The following is a 21,701-nucleotide window of genomic DNA, read 5'->3' on the forward strand; positions in this document are numbered from 1 at the left end:
CCACACTGAGGAGTCATCTTTGACTCCCTTACATCCACACCCAATCCACGGGCAAATCCTCTCAACTCCCGGCAGTATCTGACCATCTCTTACCATCTCCATGCCTAGCCTTAGTCCTGTCCTCATTTTCTCTCCCCTAGAGCACTGCAGCAGCCTCCTAAATGGTCTCCTTCCTTCAGTTTTAAACAGTTTTCCAAAGAGGTTTTTCCTGTACAGTTCCCTCTTCACATAGCAATCAGAGGAATTTTTATAAAATATATTGTCATTTGTAAGAACTATATTAGAAAGAACCAGCACCGTTAACTTTAAGTCTTTAAAAAGCATGATTGAACTTATATTTCTCTTATGATTTTCAGGAATGAGGCTATTTGCCTCTCCCATATGTAACATAAATTGTTACACTTTTACTTTCTTCTATTCCTTCTCTATACCAATTTAACTAACCAAAAACCAACAGAATCAAAAATCTTCTTGATTTTTGTTTAATTTTAAAAATAATATGAGAATTTAGGCCCTGTTTATTAAATTCATAATTTTTAATATTGTATACCTTTAAAAAGAATGATTCTTGATATTTGAGTTTTTAAAAAATATATTTACCACAATTATTTAGACCTGATTTTGTGTTGAACTGCTTCTAATGCTCATTGCTGGTCCTTTTATATCACAAGGTTCCCATTCTTAAGGAATTTTGATTCCTCTCTTAATTGACTAGAGTATTTATACAAATATATATATTTATTTCAAAGTTATCTTTTAAAAGGGTGCTTAAGAGACATTTTAAGCCTCTGAATATCTGCAAATATCTGTCACCTTTGTACTTTGGCTGTGCACAGAATTCCTGGGTAACAAGAATTGTCTCTTCAAAATCCTGCAGACCTTGTTCCACTATCCTGTGGCATTCAAGGTTTCAGAGACAACTAATGTAAAATTAATTTTTCTTTCTCTGACAATAGCTTGTTTTTCAACTGCTTCTCTGCTTTTAGGATTTTTTTTTTAATTTTTGAAATGTTAAAATTCCATGAAGCTGTGTTGAGTGCTTCTCTCTTTGTTAATTTTGCATGGTACTTAGTAAAGTCCTTTTGATCCATAGACTTAGGCCTTTCTTCAGCTGGGTACGGTTTTGTTACTACTTTGGTTATTGTTTATGAATATTTTTCAGTGGCCTCCTCTACGGGGATATGATTTGTTCATTCAGCATATGTTTACTAAGCACTTACCATGTTTCATGTACTGTTCTATTTATTGGGATGACTCAGGGCTCTGTATGTCAGCTCTCTACTTTGTTTTTACTAATTAGCTTTCTTATGGTTTTTACCCCTTTATTTCCTCTGGAATAACTTCAACTTTTTTGTTCACATTACTACTTAGACTTAAGACTGGATGGAGTCTGTTCTTTCTACTTTTCATGTAGATTTGAGTTTTGGCACTGCACTTTTAGTTTTCTTATCTTTCCTTATTGCATTCAATTCCCTTATTATTTCTGCTTGCTTCTTAGCCAGATACTTTTCAATTTATGTCTTATTTCACATACTTCAAATTTCTTTGAATTGTGAGAACACAAAGCAGATGTTTCCTAAAAATTTTGTTTTCTGAAGAATATTCTATCCCAGCAGCATCTTCTATATCTTAAGTGCTTGTTATTCCACCTCAGTACACAACCTTTTCATACATCCCATGTTATTTTATGTTTTCTGTGTCCTTATTCTCGAATGATGAGATACAAAACTGTTGAGGAACAGATTGGACAGATGCTCCTTGGTTGCATTCACTTTCCACTTAGTTTCTACTAGAATTCTTCTTGAGAGATTTTAAACTGGTTGAACTAAATCTACAATGCCAGCAGGGAAGGAATTGAAACTGCAGACAGTCCCAGCATGAGAACTTCATCACCACATCATTTCTTATTTTGTTTGGAAAAGCCATTGCAATGGGGCCAACTTTGGGCATTTGGCTCCTTTGTGATTTAGTCTTCAAGCCAAGTATAAGTTGGGGCTGGTCTGACCTATTTCCAGGGCTATTCCCCTTTCAGCTTCCTGCTTGTAGCCACTGCATGAAACCTAGACCTCCCCCACAACCATGCCTCCCTAGCGCTGCTGCTTTCAAACGCTTTTGCATGGCAGTAACAAAATGGAGGTCAAGTGATCTGCTTCTCACCAGTTCTAGGGCTCTTTCTTCTTTTCCTGCCTTTCTAATCAAGGGATGTTAGTGACATTCTGTTAGCTCTCATGCAGTTACTCATGAATAATGCTATTTCTCAGGAAGGTTTTCAAGTTGTCTTTGAGAGGCGTCCCAGCAAAGTATATTTAGCAAAAATTCTTCAAAGCTGTTTGCGTGTCACTAGCACTCTTCATTAATTTCTCCTCACATGTGGGGTTTTCAATATGTAAAGCTTTTGACTACTTAAATAATTTTAACGGTCACCTGGCAAAGACTGAGTTAGAGTGCCCATAGTCATGCAGCCCAGAAGTCAGGACTATATTTCTAGGCTGCACCTGGATGAAGTTGTCCTCTCTTGGACACTGACACCGTGTCTTGAGTGATGAGCCATTCATGATGTGCTAAGAAAGAGTAACTGGCACTTTGCTGCTCTCCTGTGACATGTAGACGTTCCTTGACACGGCTGTTCTCACCCTTCCCCTCTCTTTGCTCTGCACTCTTGCCTTAGTTGACACATCTTCCTTTGGCTTGGGCTGTCCCTCTATTCAGATGACCAGAAAAATACATATACAGATAGCCATATAAACATGAAACCCTATCTAGTCCTCACCTTGCTCCTGAACTCCAAATTCAGGTTTTGAAAACTTTAAACATCATGCTTGATATTTTTACATAGGTGTCCCAATAGTGAGAAAACATACTATAACATCCAAAGCAAACATCTGCTTTCTTCACAAGTCTGTCCTCTTCCTGTGTCTCTTTCTGTCCTCCAGGGCTTGAAAACCTCCCATTTCCCTTCCCTCGCATTCAGTGTCACTTGTCTTTTTGTCCTACCTCCAAACTGCTTCTTGAATTTGTCTCATTCTTTCCATTTTCATTTCAATTACGCTGGCTCAGGTGCCTATCACTTCTCACCCGAATAACTGATACTGTTTTATGATTTAATCTCCTGGCTTCCACCTCTCTTGTCTCTGAACTTTCTCCTCCATGGCTACAAAACTTCCTAAAGAAGATAGAACCAGCTGTCAGCTCATGCCTGAGACCACACAGTGTCATGCATCTGTCTGTGCTGTGCCCTCTTCTGGGGCATTGTTTCCACCCTTCTCTGTCTGGTTAATACTTGTGTGTCCCTCAAGACTCAGCTCATGTACCCTTACCTTCAAAATCTATCCTTGAATCCTTTTCTTCTGAGCTCCACCACATTCTAAGCTTCCCTCTACCTAGGTACTTACCATATTAAATGGAATGAGATCTTTAGGTGTCTGCCTTCTCTGCCCCTCAAGCCCAGAATTTTCTTAGTACAGGGACACTATCTTATCAATCTCTGTGCCCTCAGTGCCAAACACAGTGTGTGCTACACAATCAGTGTTCAAAGCACTATTTATCTGAACAAAAGCTTATTTTGAAACACCACAGGGGAAAAAAGGAACATAATTGTTTGTTCATGGAGATAGCATGCTAGCCAAAGCAATCAGAGAAAGGTTAATTTAGTTTAGCCTGAGAATGAAATTATGATTATAGATCAGAAAAACATTGGAGAGAAGATATGATTAAAATCAAGTGGTTTTTTGTAAGAATGGATGTTTTCTTTTGTTAGAGCATGCATCGTGCAATAAGAGATTGAGATTCTGAACCAAGTATAATTGAAGTATTTATGGACTGATGAGAAGATTCATGCAATCGATTCACAAAAGGGAAAAGGTTCAATAACTCAAAGAAGCCAAGGAAAGTCACCGGTGATAGCTATCTTAATCGAGAGGGAAGACATGTACTGCAACATAGGCACATGTTAAAGCAGACATTAACATGGGTGGCAACAGCATTTCCTGCTCCTCAAATCCCACCTGGAATCAATGAGTGGGCCTGAGGCTGTGCTTTGGAAAGTCATCTCAAGTGATGATTTGCTAGTTCCTGGCCAAACTTCGTGCCGTTCACCAAGGAAACACCCATGGTTACTTGGATTACATAGCAACCTCAAAACAGCTGGAAGATATTAGTCAACTGGAGCCACACAGGACTGGCAGAAGATGGCAAAATGGGACCAAATCAAAGGTTCCTTGCTTTGTTTTCAATCTAAAGTTCCATATTCTACACAAGGCCGTGTCCATGCTTGGTCAGTAGCTAGGTTTTAAACTAGCCCTATCTTCCTAAATGGAGGACTAGAAGGCCCACCTGAGAATAACTCCCCTATGGATTAAAAATAGATTCAATAAGGAAAACACTTGAAAAATGCTGTGTTGGCATTTGGATAATGATGCAAAATGTTTTATGAGTATATGTAAGCATATACTTTTTATGGAATTGTTGAGTTGGAAGAAGAGAAAAGAGACCCTAACAAACAATAATGAACTGAGCTTTGGGCCGCACCTGCCTCGCTAGCCATACAGCCCAGGACAGGTTACACCATCTTTCTAATCTTCCGGTCTCTCATTTATAAAGTGGGGGCAAAAGATCGCAAAAATGGAACCAATATTTCACAGGATTATGAGAATTGACACAATGTATGTTTCCTCATCTATCAAATGTAGAAAATTATACATACTGGTTTCTGTAGAGGTTAAATAGCACAATGAATGTAAAGTACCTGACTGGGTACCTGGCCTGTAATCCAGGCTGATAAATCTTAGCAAGTACAATGAAGGTAACGATGAAGTGAATCCTTCTATAGAGAATGCTGCATGCTAGGCATTGTTTAAGCATATCATCTGAGTTCTTCACTAACATACTGGTATCTGTCATTCCCATTTTACAGAACCCAGGCTGTCTGGCTGCAGAGAATGACAATAATGATGGAGGTGATCTTGGTGACAATGACGATGTAAAGCACCTAGTAGAATGCCTGGTGCATGGTAAATTCTCAGTAAATGCTTGCTATTATTATAATGCTGGTATTGTTTGTAAAGATTTCTAAAGACGGAAGTTCTACATCTATTTTAGCTACTTATTCAAGGATTAAATTGCTTTTATCTTCTTTCCTATATCTTAAAACTCTTTCTTGGTATTAGTTAAGCCTATTTTCTCTTTTTAGATCTCCACAGAGGAAGATAATAAAAACTCCCCTGAAATAATTACTCTCGTTGAGGATATTTAGTAAGTTATTGACTCCAACCCCCTTAAGGATTTTTAAAAAATGGGTGCTACTTTGTTTTCCATGCATTTAATCTTACTTGTTGCTTTTACCTGAGACCTTCAGAGTTTTCATTCATTCCTCTTTGAAAGCTGAAAGCAAAACTGGACACTGTTTTCTGATACTGGTCTCACTGTTGTGGTGATTAGTGGAAGAGCCATTCCTTGATGCTAACTCTAATTCTAACCCAGGCTTCATTTGTGTGTGATTGTGAGAAGTCAGAGCAGTGGACCTGACTTTTCATCTTTTGGCTGATTGTATAAACATGATACCATTTATCTAAAGCACTGATCTGAGGATTAAATGTGATAGTGCTTGTAAAAGCAACTATAGCATAGTCCCCAACAAATACCAATTAAGACATCAACTAATACCAGATGAGGAATCTGACACCTTCAATTAAAAATGTATTCTTATATCCCTTTGTAGCACTGTGAATCCTCTAAGCGTCTCTGTTTCTGCCCACAGGGTAGGACTCAATGTTGTCTGCCTGTTCTTGTGGCATCCAGGGCTATTCAGGATCTGGTGCCTACGACTCTGGCAGCCTCTTCTCTTGCCACTGTCTCCCACCAGGGTGTGCTTTTCTCAGCCATACCAAATACTCTGTCCTTCTCTGAACTCACTGTGCTCTCCTATACCTCTGTGCACTTGTGCATACTGCTTCCTCTGTTGGACATGCCCTGACTCCTTAAGCACATGGGAAATTCCTTAGCATCTTTCAAGAGTAAATTCAAACATTACATTCTCCATGAAGCCTTTCCTCATTTCGTCTCATAGCATTGTGTGCAAAATTCTCTACAGAACTCAGGAAATTTAGTTGACTTTGAGTCCCTTCTTTGAAGGCAGAAGATGTATCTTAGTTTTCTATCTCTAATGCCTGGTGTGCATCGAGAACTTAAGAAGTGAGTGAATCACTGAACCATACTCATTCTCAAGTCTTAGGATAGGCACCATCTCCCATTACTCTCACCTCCTCTGAATCATCCATTTTGGCCCTTAGCCAACTATTGCCTTACCCTGAAGCTCAGAGCCAACCTGGCAGTGTCCTGGTGCTCTCAATGTCCAGGGCAAGGAACACTTGTCAAATGAGTGACTATGTAAGAAGATCCAATCATTCAATATCATGTTGTTCACATATAGTTTATATAAAATCTTATGCTGTTTTATCCTAAATAACTGCATATAGATTTTTTTTAAAGTACATGGTTTAATTTTTACATTTCTTGGATTTTGAAATTAGACATCTGGTTAATTATTATAAAGATCTTTCCTCCTGGAAATGACAGAACTTTTATTAATCTCTGGATACGGATTAGATCTTTTGAAAAAATAAGGCTTTTCCAGAGTTTTGGGTTAAAATGGTGGATTAAAAACGGCATCACAGAAGTTCTAATCCCCAATATTTAGCAAAAATAATAAAACTTCCCCCAGAAGAACAATTACAAATAAGAACCAAAAAGGGAAAGGCAATCACCTTGAAATACTTCATGGAAAAGAAACACAAGATTCCAGAGTAGAATGGAGAAGCAGGGCACAGCTTGGCTCCCAACCTTCTTCCTTTGTCCTGAAATGAGGCTTTGCTTTCTCTTTAGACAAAAAATCTGATTTTGTTTCTGATTTTAAGGAACACTCAGCCCCTCCTAAATTATTTGTGCAAACCGACCACAGAGCACAATTTCTAATTTGAAATCTCCAAACAATAGTCGTGCTTAGGAAATACTGAAGTGTCTTAATATTTTCAGGAGCAGTAGCAGTACCAACTTGTTCCTCAGCATTGAGAGCTTTGTGAAACTGCAAAAGGGCAGGCAATGTGAGAGCAAGGGGAGGGCAGAAAGAGGAGGAGACAGGGGACATACAGAATACATACACTGGATGATCAAAAAGAAAGCCATGGGATAGTCGAGTTTTATGCAGACATTTTCACACTGAGACATTTTTTCGGACTGGCTAATTAGGGTTCAGATAATTTTCTCCAAGACTTTAGGAATGTGTCCAGGTTTGGGCCCAGGTTATTTTCTTGGTCCATAAGTAGAAGATTACCTGTAAATTATCCAGGATGATTCGGAGGGAGTGCACCTGTCGCCGAACAGCACCTGAAAACCTTTCATAGGTTGCAGCATCGTATTCACTCATTTGGATCTCCTTTAGCCTGAAACCAGAAGAGTATAAAAAGTTAACAGCTGAAATCACGTATATGTGGGTTTTTACTTCCATTCGCCTCCTGCTGGAACTTTAGCAAACTCCTTGGAAACTCAGATTCATGTTGAGGAGAAAAGGCAAGAAGTGATGTCTCCAGCTGTGCTTCCAGATTCAAAGGAGGTAACATCCAGTAGTGTGCTAGTAAATGGTTAACAAACTAGGACAAGAAAAAAGTCCTAGATTTGTAGTGTTTGCTGATTTCCATGATGTAAACATTGCCACCATGATCAGTTACAAGCTATGAACAGTGAGTTGGAAAAAAATGTGCACAATTGGCTCTCATGAGCCAGTATGAATTGGCTTTGTGGTACACACCATTGCTATATCCCAAAGCCATATTGTGATGTTTGCAGCCGATCAGTTCATGTGGCAGATTCCTAAGAGGGTTCCCATGGGTTGCTTTTTAAGATCGAGATCATGTATTTGGTTGACCAAGATAACAGTTCAAGCCTAAAGAATGTAAGTTAATGTGCTGCTATGTATCCCTATGTGAGAGTTTTCTAAAATTGCTGACAGTGTAATTTAAACAGGACAATTGTATTTTAATATTATTGTGGCTTTGAAATTCTATCTTCCCAGTATGCTGCTCCTTTTTATCAGTTTTTATCATTTGCTTCACTGAAGCCCCACCAGCACACTGGAAGCTCCCCGTACACATCACATGCCCTGCAAGTGCTTCTCTCCCACTTGGAGTGTCCCTCCCCTGACTTTGCCTACTAACTCCCACTTACTCTTCAAGACTCAAGTCAATGATTGCCTCCTCCAGGAAGTCTGCTCTGATCCCTGGGTCTTTCTTCTGTGCTCTTATCTCACTTCATTCTTCCCTCAGAGAATTTGCTCTCCATGCTGTAACTATCTGCCTCCTGTCTCCCCAACTAGGCTCTATACTCCTTTAGGTAAGGGCTGAGTCTTTCTCATCTTTATCTTTACAGTGCCTAGCATGGAACCTAACATATAATGGGTGCTCAAAATAAGTAGAAATGAATGACTGAAATAAAAATACAACTCAGCATTACTTAAAATGCAGCATCTTAAACCATCAGTAGAAAGTTCAGAGTGAACTCCCTTGGGTTTTACAGTGCTGTATCCATAATACATTAACTTAATCATACATTTCTATAAATTACTATAAATATAAAAGGTGCTGATATTAGGACAAGGAATAATAAGTGCATATCTCAAAAGCCCAAGCATAACATAATCTTCTAAACTAGTGTGTTATGTATATGCATGCAATGTTGGAGATATGAATCCTAGGTGTATTGCTGAAACTCTTATCTAATGTGTATTTTTTATCACCTTGAGCTAAAACAGAAACCTCAAATGCTGAATGAGAATAAATGTTCTCTATTCCTCCCTGTCAGGTTGAGCACTGGGAAAAATCCATTCACCATGGGGGAGAGCGCTAGAAGCTTATTACAATTACGTAATGCTAGGCCTAGACTACCATGGGGCAGACTGACATTCCTGCCCTATCACCCCACTGGATAATACCCACTTAGGTTTCAAGATCTAGCTCAAAGTCCACATCCTTTGAAGTCTTGCTTGAGCCCTTGCATAAAGCTGGCCATTCCCTTTTCATGTGCCCTATACAGACATCTACCATGAAACTCGCATACTTTACTGCTTTAATAGATAGGCCTGTTGCCCTCTGTTATGGTGTTTTCACATTTTTCTTTCCATGGTAGGAAATGTTTTACATTGAGATCTTGTATACACAAATGCATGTATGTATATAGGATAACTGAACCAAAAATTTAATGAAAAATACTTTTATTACATGGGATGTACTCTGATGTTTTCTATTCTATTCCTCAGGGAGAAGGACCATGTTCTATTTTTTCACTGAACTTCCAGTACCTACCACAATACCTGCCTGGCACACAGTGGCACTCAATAAGTGCTGCTGGATGGCACTTTGAAAACAGTGACTATTAAAAGGTAAATACAGACAAGGCCACTATAATATCTGAATGGTTGTATCTTGAGGTGACATGCCAAGGTGCCTTTCTAAATCTAATTAACTCTCAGTCCTGAAGAATAAAAAGAAATATGTGTATAGAACTTGACCTCCTGACAATACCTCTTGTATTTAGTTTCTGGCAGTCTCTGAAATCTCTCTATGACTTTTTATTAGATTAAGTTATGTCTCAAGTATCAAGGCTGACAGAAGCTGGGCACAATGAACAATGCAGGACATGCCACCTACCCCTTCATACCTAAACCGGTGTGTGTTTATATGTCAATATGCTTCTTCTCAAATAAGTGAGATTAGCACTGATTAGAAACAAATGTAGACACAGCTGTCCGTGGGGTGGGGAGGGGATGGAGGAGAGAATATATAGAAATATGTGATTAAATTAGCGCATTATGGATACGACTCTGTAAAACCCAAGAGAGGTCACCCAGCAAATGAACTTTCTACTTACAGTTAGTTTAAGATGCTGCATTTTAAATAATCCTGAGTTGTATTTTTATTTCAGCCATTCAATTCATTTTCAGCATCCATTATATGTTAGGTAATATGCCATATACTTCTATAAATATAAAAGGTACTGATATTAGGACAGGGAATAATGAACATACGTCTCAAAAGCCTAACCACAACACAATCGTCTAAACTACTGTGTGTGTGTGTGTGCGTGCGCACACACATGCAATGTTGGAGGTATGGGTTGTAGGTGTATACATAAATACAAACCTATATACACACATAAAAGCACATATGTACATACATACACACAAACATATCAAGGAAGGAGCTAGCCATTTGGTAAGCCACCTCGAGCAGACTGATCTTGGCAGAGTGATCAGAATTAGCTTCAGTTATAGGCCTACCACTGGTGCGATCATGTTGCACCCAAAACACACCACATGCTGTTTTAATTATGAAGAAATCTGGAAACCATATTCCAGATTGTGTCGGTTTTCAGAAAGATCACCTACAAGGCAATCAAAGCTGATAAATTTTGAAAGATGATGACTGAAGCAAGGGATGTAGAAAGAAAAGAAATTTTAGCCTCTGGATCAAATGAGGTACCCATTGCTAATACTCTCAGGCCCACAAAACTAGCTGGAAACATATCTTTCTGCTTCTTTAACCCTGATCAAAACTGCAGGGCACAGCTGCTTCACATCCTAGTAATCTTTGTGGACTAACTGCATTTTGTTGGCACAGTATATTTTTAAAGGGTATATTTATTGTTACGTAAGAGTCTGGGAATTTTAGTTCTCATTTTACTTTTTCTTATAGGTCACACTTAAATACTATAATTTTGAATCAATTATAAGGAAAACAAACATAAGCTTAGATCCACTGTGTGAGGCTGATTAGTTTTGCAAATGGTAGTGGATGCAATCTCCACAGCTGGTGCCTACCCTAGACGCTTTTCTAAGTGTGTACATGTACCTCATTGTCTATTTCATTTGCTTTTCACTGGTATAATGTTTCTGTTCTATTTTATTCATGTTTTATGCTTGTCTCTCTCTGTTAGTCTGCCTGAGTTAATACATTCTTGATATGTAAGGGCTGGTATCTAGCTTAAAACCAGATACAAACAGATGCTATCAAAATGCTGTGTTGATGATGTCAGGAACCCACTTAGCAGCATTAGGCTCTCCAAGGCACTACACAAACTTTCTGGCTCACAGCTAGGACTGCCTAGTTTCAGCCAGTCTCTGAATTAAGTACTAAAGGATGATTCCATTACTTGTATGCATGTGTGTATCATTCATTCCACAAATACATATGAAGGTTTGCTACATACCAGGTTCTTGGTGTAGGTCCTGGGGTTATACTAGAGCACAAAACAGATGGATGCCTGCCTCCCAGGAACTTATAGTCAGAGGAGAGACAACCAATTATTCACACAAATCACATAACGGGAAAGAGTGATAAGAGTTATGGAGAAAAGGTACAGGATGCCATAAAAGCATCAATGGTGGGAACCGACCTCATTCTCCATATGCCTAAGTGGCAAAACCGTTTTAAAACCTATTATTTGATGATAGTGAGGAATTATTACTTTCTAAAGACTTAATAATAGTATTGTGAGTTAGTATTTTTTTGTTTTTATATTATGCAGATACACTTGGAAATATTGACAATGAAATGATAGAAGTCTTGGATTAGCTTCAAAACAAGCCAGCAGAGAAGACTAGGAGTAGAGCCAGAGTTTTCCTCTTGAAGTTGGGGGGTCGGGTCCATCGCATTCATTATATGTTCCTCTCAACTTTTATGTTTGAAAAGTTCCTAATAAAAAGTTGAAAAATTTTCAGCAGCATTAAATGAAATATTCACCAAATGGGATGAAAGTCCCATTTCTACATGAAAGTAGAAAGCAACATCTTTCTCTTGGTGTTTTGCTCTGCCCCATCTTTCTCAGGATCTCCATGTGTTTCTATTTCTTTCTCTCCTTTCTCACAGGCTTGGCCAACTCCTCTGTCTTTCAACCACCTTATGGTATTCTCTTTTACTTCAACTGAGACTCTTCTCTGCAGCATTTACTAGAGGTGTATATTTTCCTCATCCCTTCCCCATGTCCTCTCTTTCCTCTCTTACATCCGCTAAATTCATTTGCGTTAAGGGCACAGATGCCCCTTACTTCTTCCCCTGTAGGGCAATTGTCCTGAAGAGAACCACACTCCTTACTCCTATTATGGCAACAGGAGAAGGGCGTACATACTTGTGGCCAGGCACTGTTACCTTTTTGCCTCCCTGTGAACTATGTGTGTGCCAGAACACTCTTATCTACCTGTCCACTTGGGCAAAAAATTAGACTGAACAATTACTTGGCAGGTTTTAAGGGTGGCAACAACAGAACTCATTAATTGCGGAGGGGAGAATGACACATTTCCAATTGTTTAGTTCTTTTTCTAAATGGGTACTTTATAATTCATAAGAAATGCAGAGAACTTTCATTCTAACAAGACTGTTCACTACACTATTCTCTACCCTTTTTTGAGAGGCATAAACACTTTCATTCCTAACATAGTTACCTGTTCTCATAACCTCCCTGGGAGAAAGGGAGAGTGAATTTTATTTCCAGAAGAGCAAATTCAGGCACAAAGAGGACAGATAAACTGTCAACAGTCACCAGGGAAGCCAGCAGAAGGGCTGAGAGCAACACTCTTGCCTCTAGCATCAAGTGTGTTATTTACCTGCTGAACCCTCGAGGGTCTGAGCTGGCAGGCTTTCCTGAGGGTGTGGCGGCAGGGCCTGCATTCTTGTCTCTATTGTCCTGTACTGTTTACTTGCAGGATGTGGCAGCACAGCATGTAATGTAATACCAGATGTTCTACGTGGGAGGAATTTCATAACTCATACACTTTAGCATGCTTTTTTCTAACTGCGCCCAGCTCCTTTCATGCAGCACAAAAATGTAAATCTGTTTCCCAAACTACTACCAGGTCCTGGAATCTAAAAGGAAATACTGGTGGTTCTTTGGTATTTTTCACTTTTAGCTGAAGCACACATGTGGATGTCTAGGGCAACATCATGTGGATTCTTCTTATTTTTTAAATGGCTCCTATTGTAGTGGCCCAGAACAGCTGGGGAATGTCCGAGGGCCACAGGCTCACTGGCCTAGATTAAGGCCTCTACTCAACTGATGAGGCCTCCCCATCCAAACTCACTGTCCCTCCTCCCGAGCTAGTACCCATTATCCTGAGTGGGCTAGCTGCCTCTCTCTGCCATAGACACTATGCTCATCCTGCCCTGGTGCCTCTGCTCATTTAGTTTCCCTTTCTGAAATATCCTAGCTCTTCTCTTCCCATCTCTAAATCCTAGCTGAGCTCTGGCCCCACCTCACATCAGCCCACTAAACTTGCCTTTCTCTGCACTGCTGGAGGGGACAGCCTCCGCACCCTATGACTTTAGCACTTAACTCTGTGCATGTGTGTATGTATGTTCCCTTGTCCTGTCTCCGCACTAATCTGCAAGATTTCTGAGGGCAGGAAGGGACCATTATGTAGACTTACCTGAATTCCCTATGTTGCCTAGGAACAGATAGACATGGATGGGGCGATTTGAGCTTTAGATTTTAAGGAGCCTGAGTAGAAAGAACAGGGATTTTGTTTATTTGGCTGTTTCCGTTAGGGACGGGGATGGCTGTGGATTTCAGTTTGAGGTCCGAGTTGCTGCGTGAGGTGGAGGTGGAAACACACACAAATCTAGGTTTCCCCACAGTCCATCATGACATTTCACCATAGCAGTAGTGCTGGCCTAAATGCGATGGGAACACTGACCTCTGCTGGAATGCTCTCTGGCCCATCTCTCTAGCAGCTCTCTTGACCTCTTCGGGAACTGCATCTTTCTCAGCCTGAGAGACCTGGTACACCGTATGGCCTGCATCCAGCCGGTAAGGGCCTCCTTTGCCACCCAGGCCTGCCGTGTCTCTTCCCCCTGGAAGGAAAACGTGGAAATTCAGATGATAAATCTGAACTTGACCACAGAACAAAAGTTGGGTCATGGTTTTAGGACAGCCTTGTGGAGGATATTAATTGTACTTAACTAGTAATTAAACAGTCAAATTACCTTCTGGAAAAAGATGTATTCTCTTGTCTAGGATGCTTTTCCTTTTTCCCATCCATTAAAATACTACCTATATATCAAGGCTTACTCCAGCTTCTATGACACCTTAGCTAATGCTGCTACCTCATAAGGATCCATGCTCTTGTGTACTATTTGTTATCCTTTCATATTTATTTTTCTCACCAACTATATGATGGATGAGATATTTTATTTACTTTTGCACTACCGCACCTATAAGAGTGGTTTGAATATCATAGATACTTAGTATATATTTGCTAATTAAATGAACAACTGTTTCCCTCCCTCACATATTACCTTAGTTTTCCTTAAAAAACCTAGACAGTTGAGCTATAAATACTGTTTTTTTCTGTTCTGCAAATTATAAAAATAATGCACAGAGAGGCTAAATGACATATTCAGGACCTCGTATCACTGGCTTAGCCAAGATTAGAAGCCAATTATTACACCAACTTTGACTTTTGGTTTGAACAATATATAACATAAACACCACCAGCTTTAGAACAGTCTTTCAATAGAAACTCAAGTTTACATAATACATATTACATATACATATTACGTTTTATAACATAACATTGTATGAACTGTTCATATTGTAAATGCCTGTAAGGCCAGGTAGGTCATATGATAAAAAGTGGTGGGGACATTGGCTAACTTAGGATTTACCTTGTCTAAATACATGAAAATTGAAATTATTTTAAAACACTACATTCGGACCAGAGAAAAAAACACATCTGTTGGCTAGATTTGGCCTTTGGGCTATAAGATTGTTACCCCTATTTAGGGGTAGATCAGAATACTAGTAACCTGTTTCTTTTGTTCATTCACATAAAACTTGAGAACTTAGAAGAGAATCCAATATTGGAGGGGCAGTATCGTATAATACACTGCTATTGTAGAGTATATTATGATATAGTTAAACCAGACTGCCTGGGTTTGAATCCTGGCTCCAACCCACCAGCCATTTATCTTTGGGGAACTACTTAACTTCTCTGTGTCTCAGGCTCCTCTCTATAAAGTGGGGATACTAATATTATTTACTTCATGGGATTGTCATGAAGCTAAAATGCTTAGAGCAGTATCTGGCACATAATAAAAGCCATATAATGGACTGCTTTTACTATTATTATTAAACAAAGCCTAGTTACACAGAATTAGGCAATTTCTAGTTTTATAAAGTGGAAAATTTGAAGGCTTTTAGACTTTGGGTAAATTATGTTACATTTTTCTTTCACCATCACCACCCCCACCTCCACCTTACCACTGAGCTTTAACTGGTCTAACAAAACTAAAACCAAGAACTCAATATGAACTGCTTTCCTTATGAAAGTCCAGGTAGGTCATTTCCTTTTGGGAAATACCATGAGAACTGCCTATTAATTACACTACTTTAATCTTTTGATTGGAACATATTTCACTTTTATTTAGAAATGGGTGGTGGAAAATTCCTTCTGGGATGTGTGTGACTCCCATTTCTTACTCATGGCCAGCCAATAGGCAGAGGGGTACAGTAACTGGACAGTGACAATGAGCTATAGGAGGAAAAGGTGTTTCTGGGATCTAACTCCTTTCCTACAGGACGGTATCCTGAGTATGGGTGGATCATGAATTTGAGCTGAAAGCTTCCTAGGTGCTGAGATGTTATCATTCTGGTGAAAGGGAGAAAGTGGTGGAACCATCAGAAGCTGGTGTGAGTGACTGGCCACCTGAGTCGCAGGGCCCCGGGCAAAGTCACACTGGGGTGGAGCAGGAGGTGCTCTTCATGATCTCCACTTTCCAGAGCCTTTAATTTGTACTATTTAAATGAAAGTGCTTACCAGAGGTTCTAAGACTGCAGGGCATAAGCCTGGACATTCCAAACCACTTCAGAAGATAATGGGGAGGGTGGGCAAGGGAGGAGCATTGATGAAGAAAGGGGAATCAAATGACTTGTTGGGCCAGAGCTCAGTTCAAAGTAAAGAATTCTGAGGGAAAAGAATGGCAGAGAGAAAAAGAGAAATTGAAGCCAAGGAGCCTTGATCAATTGAAAACTAAAAGCCAGGTGAAACAAATGTAGCCTCAATCTGGACAGATACGTGAGCTAGTAAATTCAAGTTTGGTAACAAATAGGAATTTCTCCCCCAGAGTAGTCCACTGCTGGGAAACCACATCTGGCCAGCTCGTCCCACAATGCATTCCATATGGATTAAATCTTGTTGGCTTGACGCTAACTTCCAGATCAAAGGACATTTCTAAAAATAGCCTTACTTTAAAGCTGATGCTTGATGAATAAACAGAGTAGGCAAGAAGTCCACAGGCCTATTTGATAGCACATTGTCTCAGCAGAGAAACCCATTTCCTCCCGAGGCTGTCAAGGCCAAGAGGCACAGACCATCCTAAGGAAGGTGAAGTACAGAGCTCCTGCCAGCACTCCTCATGGTGAGATAAGCTCAGACAGCGCGCACACAGTCTGGCCCTATTCCTGTGGACTCGCAGATGTGTCTGCTCCAGCTGCCGCAGAGGAAAAAGGAAGACGGCAGTCCTGGGAACAATGCCCTAGTTGGGCAGCCAAGAGGAAGGAGTCGGCCATCGGTTTAGACTGCAACCAGCCTTATCTCGAAATCTTGCATCCTCAACATACTTCGAAGATGTGGAAGACAAGGACCATTTCTTTTCAGTCAGTTGCTCAAGAAAGAATTTACTGTGGATTTCTGGCATGATCCCAAGGTCATGGAATTTAAAAGAAGGGATTAACACTTTAGTGAAAATATTCTTCATGCCAGGCACTGTGCTCAGTGCTTAACAATTGTAATCTCATTTAATCCTCACCACAATTTAAGGTAGTTCACACTATCCCCCTTTGACTGATGAAGCAACTCCAGGGGGGTCAGCATGTTCTTAGGTCACAGGGTGGCAGAGCCTGTGGGACTCCAAATGCCAGGCTCTTCACATGCCTTGATGTCACGCTGGGGCAGAGGGCAAGACAACAATCCAACTGAGTAATGAGGGAGGCTGAGAAGGAAAGCCGGTCTCTGAGTCTTCTCAGGGGCGATGTGCTGGCCTAATGGGCTTGGGAAACCTCGGGAAGGCTGACTCAGGAGAATGCCTGTGCTACCAACCTGTTCCGCCAGCCCAAGTGTTGCCGCCCACGTGAGGCATGTTGTCTGGGTCCTCCTTCCCGTGTTTGGGGGAGCTTACATCTTCACCACTGTCTCTGTTGATTGTTATCTAAAAATGAAGAATTGAGACATTTTTACTATCCTGTGACAAACACCAGGGACTGCATGACAGAAAAAAAATTATTTTCTCCTAAGTCCTTAAGGTATCACATAACCTCAGGCCACTGGACTTGATAAATGCTGTGAGTATTTGGCAAAAATTCCATCAGATGGATTCCAACATCCATCTAGTTGGGAAAAAGAACTAATTTTTTTAAAAACTCTTAAAGAAAAGTAAAGGAGCTGGACTGCATTATAGCTACAGAATTTTTCTGGTGCAAACCAAGCTGTGAGCATTTACACATGGCATGAGACTTACCAGATGCAGGGAAAATGGATCTCACTGGAGAGGGATATTTTGCCAGTGGTTTAAAAGGATCACCACCTAGTTGATCCAGCTGAGTCATTATATACACACTTACCCATTCTGTTTTCAAAGAAATCCCATTACTCTGAGAGATGCCATTTTACATATAATATATGGAAAAGAAAAACAAAAAGTTATGTATGTATGCCTTAGTGATAGATTTATGTTATATACTAAAAACTGCTTATTTATTTTTTTGACCCACTTCAATTTTTATTATGGTATTTTGTAGCTTTCCTAATTCATCTTTATTGTAAAACTAGATTTATGATTCCTGCAATTCAAATAGAATAAGAAGTACTTTAGCCTTCCTCTGTGAGAGCCTGAAGTTCATTGCTTCCTATTTCATTCAGTACAGTGTCACCAAAAGGAGTGACAACCACACAGAAATTTCAATCCTAGTAGTCAGTTCAGTAGATACTACTCCACAATAAAAATAAATCAAAGCATTCACATTTTATGCACACCATGAGCCTGCTCTCAGATGTAATGATTTCCCAGAAGACAAGATCAAATTCTCATTCATTTGTTCAAATAAGACTTAAAGAAAATGTACTGATGGAACATTCTGTGAGGTACCATGGGGCCTACAAAGCCATTGACGATTGGTTCCTGCCCTCAAACTGCTTACAGTGGAACAAGAGAGCTTACAAATAAATGGGCCTGAAGTCAGTCTTTAGAGTTAACCATTCCATGTTGGCATATGGGATTTTCATTCTTGATGTTGGGATTAATGCAGTTAGGTAGGTAATTTGAGGTCTTTGCAAATAAAATGGCCATTCAGAATAAAATCAAGACAACTTCTACTGTCTTACGTTCAAGTTGGTTCATTTCAAGTGTTATGACATCGTAGGAATTTTAATTAGCTGGACTTTTCTGCAAATAGCTTTGGCAGGATCAACAAAGTTTTTGCCAAAACTTCAGCATACTCCAAGAAAATTTAGCAGCCAGACATGACAATTGATATAAATTCCACACACATAATCATGCTCTAAAAATGGGTGAAAATAATTTTTCCTCCTGTTTTCTTAAACAAGCAAGATAGCTAGGAACATTTAGAGAAAAAAAAAAAACATTTAAAATACTTTCCCAAAAACTTGCCACCATTTTTCAACTCGTTTATAAATAATGTAAGAGATAAGCAGTAAATTAAAATACATATACTGGCTACAAGAATTCCAGAAGAGCACTAATCAATAAAAGTTTCTGTGTTGATGAAAATGTTTATATTTGAGGTGACCAATATGGTAGTCACTAGCCATTAGCTCAATATGGCTGTGAGCATGTGAAATATGGCTTGTGCGACTGAGGACCTGAATTTTAAATTTTATTTAGCTAACTAAAATTTAAATTTAAATAGCCATGTGTGCCAGTGGCCATCTCATCAGACAGCGCAGCTCAGGCACAAGCTTGCCTCAGACCTGGAGATCCTGTTTAGAGATCTTTGCAGCACCCTCTAGATGTACTCTATGAGAAATGAGAAGGACAAAGAACACTTCAAAACTGGTACAGTTTTATTCTGTTGCTAATTTAATAAATCTATATGAGGCTGGGTGCAGTGGCTCACACCTGCAATCCCAGCACTTTGCGAAAAACAAAACAAAGCAAAAAAACTATATGAAAGGTATGATTACAGTCTAAATTTTTTTTAAACAAACAGAATGGAACTTACATATGGAGATACTATTTTTTTTTTTTCTTTTTGAGATGAAGTCTTGCTCTGTCACACAGGCTGGAGTGCAGTGGTGCAATCTTGGCTCACCGCAACCTCCACCTTCCAGGTTCAAACAATTCTCCGGCCTCAGCCTCCCAAGTAGCTGGGATTACAGGCACCCGCCACCACGCCCAGCTAATTTTTTTATTTTTAGTAGAAACAGGGTTTCACCACGTTGGCCAGGCTGGTCTTGAACTCCTGACCTCAAGTGATCCACCCGCCTTGGCCTCCCAAAGTGCTGGGATTACAGGCATGAGCCACTGTGCCAAGATACATTTTTTTTTAAATAATAAGAAGATACTTTATTTTTTAATCATAAAGACACAATTTATTTTTACTTTTTATTTTATTTTTAATTATACTTTAAGTTTTAGGGTACATGTGCACAACGTGCAGCTTTGTTACATATAGTATACATGTGCCATGTTGGTTTGCTGCAGTCATTAATTCGTCATTTACATTAGGTATTTCTCCTAATACTATCCCTCCCCCAGCCCCCCGCCCTGTGACAGGCCCTGGTGTGTGATGTTCCTCGCCCTGTGTCCAAGTGTTCTCATTGTTCAATTCCTACCTATGAGTGAGAACATGCAGTGTTTGGTTTTCTGTCTTTATGACAGTTTGCTCAGAATGATGGTTTCCAGCTTCATCCATGTCCCTACAAAGGACATGAACTCATCATTTTTATGGCTGCATAGTATTCCATGGTGTATATGTGCCACATTTTCTTTATCCAGTCTATTATTGATGGACATTTGGGTTGGTTCTAAGTCTTTGCTATTGTGAATAGTGCCGCAATAAACATACGTGTGCATGTGTCTTTATAGTAGCATGATTTATAATCCTTTGGGTATATACCCAGTAATGGGATGGCTGGGTCAAATGGTATTTCTAGTTCTAGATCCTTGAGGAACTGCCACACTGTCTTCCACAATGGTTGAACTAGTTTACAGTCCCACCAACAGTGTAAAAGTGTTCCTATTTCTCCACATCCTCTCCAGCACCTGTTGTTTCCTGACTTTTTAATGATTGCCATTCTAACTGGTGTGAGATGGTATCTCATTGTGGTTTTGATTTGCATTTCTCTGACAGCCAGTGATGATGAGCATTTTTTCATGTTTTTCCACTGCATAAATGTCTTCTTCTGAGAAGTGTCTGTTCATATCCTTTGCCCACTTTTTGATGGGGTTGTTTGTTTTTTTCTTGTCAATTTGTTTGAGTTCATCGTAGACTCTGGATATTAGCCCTTTGTCAGATGAGTAGGTTGCGAAAATTTTCTCCCATTTTGTAGGTTGCCTGTTCACTCTGATGGTAGTTTCTTTTGCTGTGCAGAAGCTCTTTAGTTTATTTAGATCCCATTTGTCTATTTTGGCTTTTGTTGCCATTGCTTTTGGTGTTTTAGACATGAAGTCCTTGCCCATGCCTATGCCCTGAATGGTATTGCCTAGGTTTTCTTCTAGGGTTTTTATGGTTTTAGGTCTAACATTTAAGTCTTTAATCCATCTTGAATTAATTTTTGTATAAGGTGTAAGAAAGGGATCCAGTTTCAGCTTTCTACATATGGCTAGCCAGTTTTCCCAGCACCATTATTAAATAGGGAATCCTTTCCCCATTTCTTGTTTTTGTCAGGTTTGTCAAAGATCAGATGGTTGTAGATGTGTGGTGTTATTTCTGAGGCCTCTGTTCTGTTCCATTGGTCTATATCTCTGTTTTGGTACCAGTACCATGCTGTTTTGATTACTGTAGCCTTGTAGTATAGTTTGAAGTAAGGTAGCGTGATGCCTCCAGCTGTGTTCTTTTTGCTTAGCATTGTCTTGGCAATGCGGGCTCTTTTTTGTTTCCATATGAACTTTAAAGTAGTTTTTTCCAATTCTGTGAAGAAAGTCATTGGTCGCTTGATGGGGATGGCATTGAATCTATACATTACCTTGGGCAGTATGGCCATTTTCACAATATTGATTCTTCCTATCCATGAGCATGGAATGTTCTTCCATTTGTTTGTGTCCTATTTCATTGAACAGTGGTTTGTAGTTCTCCTTGAAGAGGTCCTTCACATCCCTTGTAAGCTGGATTCCCAGGTGTTTTATTCTCTTTGTAGTAATTGTGAATGGGAGTTCACTCATGATTTGGCTCTGTGTTTGTCTGCTATTGGTGTATAGGAATGCTTGTGATTTTTGCACATTGATTTTGTAACCTGAGACTTTGCTGAAGTTGTTTATCAGCTTAAGGAGATTTTGGGCTGAGACAATGGGGTTTTCTAAATGTACAATCATGTCATCTGCAAACAGGGACAATTTGACTTCCTCTTTTCCTGATTGAATACCCTTTATTTCCTTCTCTTGTCTGACTGCACTGGCCAGAACTTCCAACACTATGTTGAATAGGAGTGG

At 39.6% G+C, this 21,701-nt stretch overlaps 1 protein-coding gene across 3 annotated transcripts in view; it reads right to left on the reverse strand.

Annotated features, from left to right (window-relative positions):
• The window catches only part of VWA8 (von Willebrand factor A domain containing 8), a 395,962-nt gene that overhangs the window by 31,002 nt on the left and 343,259 nt on the right, over nt 1-21,701 (reverse strand). For all 3 annotated transcript variants that reach the window (XR_010150666.1, XM_003318022.7, XM_016925242.4), the window contains 3 exons: nt 17,135-17,243; nt 13,733-13,889; nt 7,328-7,436 (listed from right to left, as the gene is read on the reverse strand). Coding sequence is in view for 2 of the 3 variants with exons in the window: in XM_003318022.7 (XP_003318070.5) it covers nt 7,328-7,436; nt 13,733-13,889; nt 17,135-17,243 (375 nt within the window). In the remaining variant the exon portion in view is untranslated. The remainder of the gene's footprint in view (nt 1-7,327; nt 7,437-13,732; nt 13,890-17,134; nt 17,244-21,701) is intronic.

This window comes from Pan troglodytes, chromosome 14 (genome assembly GCF_028858775.2).
Source record: "Pan troglodytes isolate AG18354 chromosome 14, NHGRI_mPanTro3-v2.0_pri, whole genome shotgun sequence".
NCBI classification, from domain to species: Eukaryota; Metazoa; Chordata; class Mammalia; order Primates; family Hominidae; genus Pan; species Pan troglodytes.